Source organism: Phalacrocorax aristotelis, chromosome 2 (genome assembly GCF_949628215.1).
Source record: "Phalacrocorax aristotelis chromosome 2, bGulAri2.1, whole genome shotgun sequence".
Classification (NCBI taxonomy): domain Eukaryota; kingdom Metazoa; phylum Chordata; class Aves; order Suliformes; family Phalacrocoracidae; genus Phalacrocorax; species Phalacrocorax aristotelis.
In genome coordinates this window covers 55,687,893-55,696,298 of record NC_134277.1, presented here as the reverse complement: position 1 = coordinate 55,696,298, position 8,406 = coordinate 55,687,893, and the positions used below count along the sequence as shown (strand labels likewise).

The following is an 8,406-nucleotide window of genomic DNA, read 5'->3' as shown; positions in this document are numbered from 1 at the left end:
GCATGTGGTCAACCACCAGCAGGAGGGAGGCCGAAGCAGCTCATCTCCCTCACACCCTCGCACCCCAGGCTCACCAGTCACAAGGGAGCGCCCAATGGCATCAGCCCCATGCATCGAGACGACCCTCTTCCATGGCTGTTGACAGCAGCCCTCACCAGCCTCGCTTTTGTTTACCAGTCTTCCTTTACAAGGGGTGTTTGCATCTTATCCAAAATTCAAAACGAAAACCTGCGGCTGTGCATTTCCTCCCACATGCAAAACCAAAGCAAAGGTGCCTTCCCATGGTGCAGCTGCCCCGGCAACTAGAGGGTGATGGCCTCCCGCTGTTCAGTGGAGGGCAGCATCAGCACAGGGGCACCCTGGGCACTTCAGCATGCTGCAGCTGGGTGACTAAGCTGACACAGCAAAAGGAGGTCCCTAGTGGCATGGGGGAACGCCTCCCACCCACTCACGTACCGTGCACCTCCCCTCAGCTCTCCGGGTGACGGTACACACTCGCTGCTCACCACTGGGCCACACAGAACCACTGGACTTTTTATGTGTGAGCTCAGCACGTAAGTCTGAGAGGAATGTAGCAGATTGATAGAGGAAGAAAAATTAATTCAAATTGACTATTTTAGCTCCTCTCTACATCATTGCTGATGGGGTTTAGCTTGTCAATAAATTTAACCCCCCACCATGGTAGCAAGTTGAAGAACGACCATTGGATGTGACAAATGAGTCATTTCCTCCTCCCACTTGTTTGGAGCTTTCTCCACCTGAAGGGCTTTATAACGTTTTTCTCTCCATTTCATTTCCAGGTTTAACCCACACGGGCAACATGTTGCTGCTCCCAGTCCTTCTTGCAAGTTCTCTGTGGTCCCGTAAGCCCTTTTTCCTCTCCCCTCTCCTTCCCGTGTGCCGAGAGCACAGTCGGGGCTCCAAACTCCAGTGGTTTCTTCCCTTCACACAATTTCTCTGCTTCCCCTTCCAGGTGGAGACACGCAGGCAGTGCCAGTGCAAAGCCCAGCGCTCCGGAGGCAGGTGAAGGGCAGCTCTGTCAGCATGGAGTGCCAGATGAGCACCGATAACACTGTGCACTGGTACAAGCAGCTTCCTGGGGAGCCACCAAAGAGGATACTGTACATGTCGGGACAGTCACCTATTTATGATGACAGTGGTGATAAAAAGAGATTTCGAGCTCAGAAGCCTTCTGCACAGCCCCTCTATAGACTTACAATAGATTATTTATCCCCCAGGGATTCTGGCACTTACTACTGTGCCTACTGGGTTATATCAAGGCAGCACAGTGTTAGATCGGCAAAGAGAAGCCATACAAAAAGGTTGTTTTGCACTCTGAACCACAAGGTTTGAACTCTGCCAAAATGCAGAAAGTTCCCTATTCCACCCCTCTCTCATGATTTTCTGTAGCTGGATAAGAAAAATAGGAAGTTGTTCATGACAACTGCTAAATTTATGATGTTAATAATCAGTACATCATTTCAGTACTCACACATAGCTGTAACATCCAGAACCAAGAGAGTCCCAGTCACTTCAGCGTAAATGTAGTGAACTTGCCTTTTAAGAAGAAAGCTTGATTGTCCTGGAAGCACTCCCCTGACAGTGAACACGGCCTGCTGTGAACCTATGTAAGCTGCAAATTTCTCTTCTCTGTTAGAACCCTTGGAGCTAGCAGAGAAACATATCTCCATCCCCTCAGTGATTTCTTTTGAAAAAAAGGCATGGAGGAGAGAAGACCAGACGATCTTGCACACCCTCCTTCATGTGTTTGGGTTTTTTGGCCTTCCTTTGCATTTCAGTCTCTACAAATTTCTACAACATCCCAGAAAGCCCAATGTTATTGTCACGCTTTCTTACTTGATGTGTCTGGGGCAGAAGTGAAATCCTCGGCCATGGGCCGTGCCCCTGGCAAGCAGAGACTCTCAGGCCCTTTGGGGCCTTTGTCGCTATAAGACTTTTTTGTCAAGGTCCAGCATAATGTTCCTGCTGGTGGCACGGGGCACGGGATATGTTCCCAGCGTCGGTGGTTGCTTATACCATTTTAAGCACATGGCACTTGCCTTGGCAGGTTTGTGGGAGGGTGATATAATCAATCTGCCAGGCCTGTGCAATAGCATCTGTGGTCAAGTCCACCCCTTGATCACAAGCCCATCTGTATGTTGCATCTCTTCCTTGATGGACTGAGATGTCATGGGCCCACCAAGCTATAAATCATTCACCCTTATGCGATCCACCTGAGCCACTTCAATATCAGCAGCCTGATCCACCTGCTGGTTGTTTCGACGTTCTTCAGGGGCCCTGCTCTAGGGGACGTGATCATCCACGTGACATAGTTTCACAACCAGGTTCTCTACCCAGGCAGCAATGTCTTGCCACTATTTGGCAGCGCAGATGGGTTTGCCTCTGCACTGCCAGTTGCTCTGCTTCCATTGCCATAACCACCCCACAGGGCATTTGCCACCATCCATGAGTCAGTGTAGAGATAGAGCACTGGCCACTTTTCTCGTTCAGCGATGTCTAAAGCCAGCTGGATGGCCTTTACTTCTGCAAAATTATTCAATTCACCTTCTCCCTCAGCAGTTTCTGTGACCTGCCATATAGGACTGCATACAGCAGCCTTCCATCTCCAATGCTTTCCCGCAAGACGACAGGACCTGTCAGTGATGAGGGCATATTGCTTCTCATTTTCTGGCTGTTTGTTATACAGCAGGGCTTCTTCAGCATGTGTCACCTTCTCCTCTAGTGACAGTCCAAAATCTTTGCTTTCTGGCCAGTCCACAATCACTTCCAAGATTCCGGGGTGACTGGGGTTTCCTATTCGAGCCCATTGCATGATCAGTGCGGTCCATTTACTCCACGTAGCATCAGTTGCGTGATGTGTAGAAGGGACCTTCCGTTCAAACATCCAGCCCAGCACCGGTAGTCGGGGTGCCAGGAGCAGCTCTGCTTCTGTACCAACCACTTCTGAAGCAGCTCAAACCCCGTCATATGCAGCCAATATCTCTTTTTCAGTTGCAGTATAGTGCGCTTCGGACCCTCTGTATCCCCGACTCCAAAACCCTAGGGGTCGACCCCGGGTCTCCCCTGGCGCTTTCTGCCAGAGGCTCCAGGTAGGGCCATTCTCCCCGGCTGCAGTGCAGAGCACATTTTTTACATCTTGTGCTGCCCAGACTGGCCCAAGAGCTACTGCATGAACTATCTCCTGATTAATTTATTCAAAGGCCTGTTGTTGCTCAGGGACCCATTTGAAATCACTCTCCTTCTGGGTCACTTGCTAGAGAGGGCTTTCAATCAGACTATAATTTGGAATATGCATTCTCCAAAAACCTACAGTCCCTAAAAAGCTTGTGTTTCCTTTTTGCTAGTGGATGGAGACAGGGCTGTTATTTTGTTGATCACCTCCATTGGGATCTGATGACATCCGTCTTGCCATTTTATTCCTACAAACTAGATCTTCTGTGCAGGTCCCTTGACCTTACCTCGGTTTATGGCCAAACCGGCCTTCAGAAGGACTTGGACTACTTTCTTCCCTTCCTCAAAAACGTCTTCTGCTGTATTGCCCCACACAGTGATATCATCAGTATATTGTAGGTGTTCCGCAGCTTCACCCTCTTCCAGTGCAGTATGGATCAGTCCATGACAAATGGTAGGGCTGTATTTCCACCCCTGGGACAGTCGATTCCAGGTGTACTGGACACCCCTCCAAGTGAGACCAACTGTGGCCTGCGCTCTGCTGCCAGAGGGGTTGAGAAGAATGCATTAGTGATATCAGTTTTGCAATACCACTTGGCTGCCTTTGACTCCAATTCGTACTGAAGTTCTAGCTTGTCTGGCACGGCAGCCCTCAACGGTAGAGTGACTTTGCTCAGGCCACGACAGTCTACTGTTAGTCTCCACTCTCCATTAGACTTCCACACTGGCCATGTGGGACTGTTTAAAGGGTGAGCAGGTCTTACTGATCACTCTTTGGCTCTGCAGTTGACAAATGAGCTCACGGATGGGAATCAGGGAGTCTCAGTTGGTGCAATATTGTCACCAGTGCACTGTTGTAGTGGCAATCGGCACCTGTTGTTCTTTGACCCTCAGCAACCCCACAACAGAAGGGTCCTCCAAGGGACCAGGCAAGGTAGGCAGCTGTTGAATTCCCTCCGTCTCCAAGGCAGCTACACCAAAAGCCCACCTGTACCCTTTTGGGTCCTTGAAATACCCTCTCCTGAGGTAGTCTATGCCAAGGATTCATGGACCCTCTGGGCCAGTCACGATGGGGTGCTCTTGCCACTCATTCCCTGTTAGGCTCACTTCGGCCTCCAATACAGTTAGCTCTTGGGATCTCCCTGTCACTCCAGCAATGCTGATGGTTTCTGCCCCTATAGAGCTTGATGGCATTACGGTGCACTCTGTACTGGTGTCCACTAAAGCCTTATACTCCTGTGCGTCTGATGTGCCATCAGATCGACAGTCCGGTAAACTCGGTTGTCCCTTTCCTCCACCTGGCTGGAGGTAGGGCCTCTCTAGTCCTCATTGTAGCATTCACAACTCACTTGTAAATGTGAATCAAAAGTCTCTCTATTAAGCTCAGAAGTAAAATCAGCACTTCTATTCCTCTGTTTGGGGAACTGCTTACTGGAAACCAGAGCAGCAACTTGCCTAGGAGAACCCCCCTGAATAATTGTTTTTCCTTGCAATTCATGTAACCACGCCTCTAGGGTCAAGGTAGATTTTCCACCCCACTTCCTCATGTCCTCTCCGTGGTCACGTGGGTAAAACCATAGGCTGGCCCATGGTGTGTATCCTCTCTCTTGAGCAAAAGGACGCTTTCTCCTAATGGCTGAGATACTGGTCCATACAGGTGGGGGGTAGGACATATCCTCTTTGAGTTGCTGAACCTTCCCGGACAGTTTCTCCACAGCTGAGATGAGGGAGGAAGAGGTATCTGCTTCATAATCACAGAGTCTGCAAATCACATCCACCACCGCTGGTGCCTCGCCATCTTTCCAGGCATTATGGCCAATGAGTTTGCATAAAATGATGGTGCCCTCCTTACAAACTTCCGCCACGTGGGTCATGCGCACTGGCCTTCATCTGGATCTTTGGGTGACTGTTCATCGTCCAACTCACCATAAATCACCTCAAGCACAGATAATTCCCTCAGGTACTGGAAACCCTTCCCCATGGTGGTCCATTTTCCTGGGCGATATATAACACCTTCCTTGAAGGGATACCTGCTTCCTTTTATTGGCAGTGGGACTGAGGAAAAGCGTCTGACCCCACACATTGTTTAGCAGCCTTCAACTACTTTACAAGCAGTGGTAAAACTGCTTCAGGCTACACAATTACTTTGTTAAATGAGTTAAAGTAATCTGGGGGGAGAGTGCATGAGAGAGAGAGGGAGAGTGAGCAAAATCAGGTGAGTTTGTGCTGCTTGTGTAAAAGCTATAATCGGGCTGTTAACATTCAGCAGGGTGCAGCCACGCTGCTTTTTCTCAACATCACCTGCCTGCTGCCAGCGGAGCCTCTCCGGATGATGCCCAAGTGAGTCATTTCCTTTCCTCAGCCGCAGCAGCTCTCCGTTGCTGTCGGGAGATCTGTCCCCTTCTTCCTGAAGGCAGACGCCAGCAAGAGCCATCAGGATGCTGCTGCTCCCGCTCCTGGCCCTGGCTGCAGCCTGGTCTCGTAGGTTCCCCTTGTCACCACAGCATGGCACGCGGCAGCGGCAGGAGGTACCCCTTATTTACGAGTGTGAGTGAACAGCAGGCTAAGAGCGCTCCTTGTGTTTTCTCTCCTTCTTTCTAGATGGACAAGTGCTTCTGAAGCAGAGCCAAGTATCTACTACCAAACGGCAAACGAAAACTGCATGGATTGAGTGTAAAGCCGAGGGCATATCTGACTTCCGGTCTGCGTATATACATTGGTACCGACATATACCACCCAAAGCTCCCGAACGGATTCTGTATATCGGATCAGCTCAACCTGCTTATGATGACAGTTCCTATAGAAACAAGTTTGGGTCTTCGAAGAAAGACACAGATGTCTGCACTTTAACTGTCAGGGACGTCGACTCCAGCGATGAAGGTACCTACTACTGTGCCTACTGGCAGTCCCACAGAACCAGAAGAGCACAGGCAGCCCGTACACAAAGCTGCCTGTACCCTGAGCGGCAGGCTTTCTGTCAAATGCAGAGAAACACCATTGCACCTTCCTGCCTCTAAAACAACACAACAGGTTCATGCTGAGTATGTCAGTCTAAATAACTGACAGAGAGAAAAGCACAGAAAAGCAGCATTCTGCACCTCAACAGGTATAATGCGCTGTGCTGGGGAAAAGGAGCACTCCTGTGCGTGATGGCGTTACAGCTGAATGTAGACAGTGGCACAGTTTTGTCTTTCAAGAAGGCAGATACTTCCCCACATACAGGCTGAGCTGGCAAAAATGAAGCAAATGGCAGGCAGGCAGCACAGGAGGGGCATATTTGCACTGAAGAGGTAGCCTGGGAGACTTCACACCCAGGTCACGATGGCGATACTGGTGATGCTCCTCACTGGTCACTCCCACCCTAATGTTTCATTGATGATGGTCACTCAGTGATGAGGAGGGCTGCTTCTAACACCGATACGCCCTAGGACCCCTTGTTATAGGCAAGGGTCTGTAATACTGTGCCTCTCCTGAAAAGACGGCCCCGAGAAATTATTGTGAAGATCATTTACGAGAGAAAGCTGCAGACTACAGCAGTCCAAAGTTGATTATCTCTTTTGGGTCAGAAAATGAGAAATCATTCCCAGCGTAGAGAGTGCTGTGTGGTGGCTGCTGCCCAAGTGACCGTTTGCCATGCAGCCTTTGCAGGGCACCTTTGCCGGGCTCTGAAATGAGGAAAAGTACAAGAAACAGCAGAGGGCAGAAAACGGCTGCCTGGGAGACGTGCACGCTTCACCCTGGCGTCACATCACCGTGTCTGGGGTAGATGGATAAGGGGACGAGGCAGTTTGGAGCTGCTTTAAGGAAGACTCAGAGGTGACAGTTCACTATGACTTACCTGATTCGTGCTACCAAAGCAGGCAGTATGTTCTAGGAAAGGCTGCTGAAACGTGCTTCTGGGACAGCTTTGGGGTGTCTGAGGTCAGGAGAACGTCCTTGGGAAGGGCCAGAATGTAACCTGGACTTTTTATGTGTGAGCTCAGCACGTAAGTCTGAGAGGAATGTAGTAGATTGATAGAGGAAGAAAAATTAATTCAAATTGACTATTTTAGCTCCTCTCTACATCGTTGCTGATGGGGTTTAGCTTGTCAATAAATTTAACCCCCCACCATGGTAGCAAGTTGAAGAACGACCATTGGATGTGACAAATGAGTCATTTCCTCCTCCCACTTGTTTGGAGCTTTCTCCACCTGAAGGGCTTTATAACGTTTTTCTCTCCATTTCATTTCCAGGTTTAACCCACACGGGCAACATGTTGCTGCTCCCAGTCCTTCTTGCAAGTTCTCTGTGGTCCCGTAAGCCCTTTTTCCTCTCCCCTCTCCTTCCCGTGTGCCGAGAGCACAGTCGGGGCTCCAAACTCCAGTGGTTTCTTCCCTTCACACAATTTCTCTGCTTCCCCTTCCAGGTGGAGACACGCAGGCAGTGCCAGTGCAAAGCCCAGCGCTCCGGAGGCAGGTGAAGGGCAGCTCTGTCAGCATGGAGTGCCGGATGAGCGCCGATAACACTGTGCACTGGTACAAGCAGCTTCCTGGGCAGCCACCAGAGAGGATACTGTACATGTCGGGACAGTCACCTGTTTTTGATGACAGTGGTGATAAAAGGAGATTTCAAGCTCGGAAGCATTCTACGAAGCCCCTCTATAGTCTTAGGATAGGTTATTTAACGCCGAGTGATTCTGGCAATTACTACTGTGCCTACTGGTTTTTTCAAGGCATCACAGCATTAGACGGGCAAAGATTAGCCATACAAAAAGGTCGCTTTGCACTCTGAACCACAGGATCTGAACTCTGCCAAAATGCAGAAAGTTCCCTGTTCCACCCCCCTCTCATGATTTTCTGCAACTGGATAAGGATAACAGCAATTTGTTTCTGACAAACGCTAAATATATGATGATAATGATCAGCATATCATTTCAGTACTCACGCATGTCTGTAACATCCAGAAACAAGAGAGTCCCAGTCACTTCAGCATAAATAGAGTGAACATGGCTGTTAAGAGGAAGGCTTGATTGTCATCAAAGCACTCCCCTGAGAGTGAGGGAGGCCTGAAAAATTAAGGACTTGCCAACTATTCTTTATTGGAAGAGAGGGACCCTTTCCATTGCCAACACACAGGGGCAGGGGTCTCTCCTTGCCTGCCTCTCCGTTGAGCCCTCTGCTCATGGGCACCTTTCCAAGCCAGTCAGCAACACATGCTTACCACCGGCTTGCTGCA

General features: G+C 49.7%; 1 protein-coding gene across 1 annotated transcript; it reads left to right on the top strand.

Annotated features, from left to right (window-relative positions):
- Nucleotides 1-5,311: 5,311 nt before the first annotated feature.
- On the top strand, nt 5,312-8,406 carry LOC142052885 (uncharacterized). Its single transcript, XM_075083669.1, has 4 exons — nt 5,312-5,673; nt 5,794-6,072; nt 7,425-7,487; nt 7,598-8,406. Exons 1-4 carry the CDS (start codon nt 5,631-5,633, stop codon nt 7,960-7,962), a joined length of 750 nt encoding a protein of 249 aa, XP_074939770.1. The 5' UTR covers nt 5,312-5,630; the 3' UTR covers nt 7,963-8,406.

Bases quoted from the DNA above. Each gene is read 5' to 3' on its own strand.
- LOC142052885 (XM_075083669.1), top strand. From the start codon at position 5,631: ATGCTGCTGCTCCCGCTCCTGGCCCTGGCTGCAGCCTGGTCTC. The intron at 5,674-5,793 runs GTAGGTTCCCCT...CCTTCTTTCTAG, and splicing joins CCTGGCTGCAGCCTGGTCTC to ATGGACAAGTGCTTCTGAAG. The intron at 6,073-7,424 runs GTACCTACTACT...TTTCATTTCCAG, and splicing joins CGTCGACTCCAGCGATGAAG to GTTTAACCCACACGGGCAAC.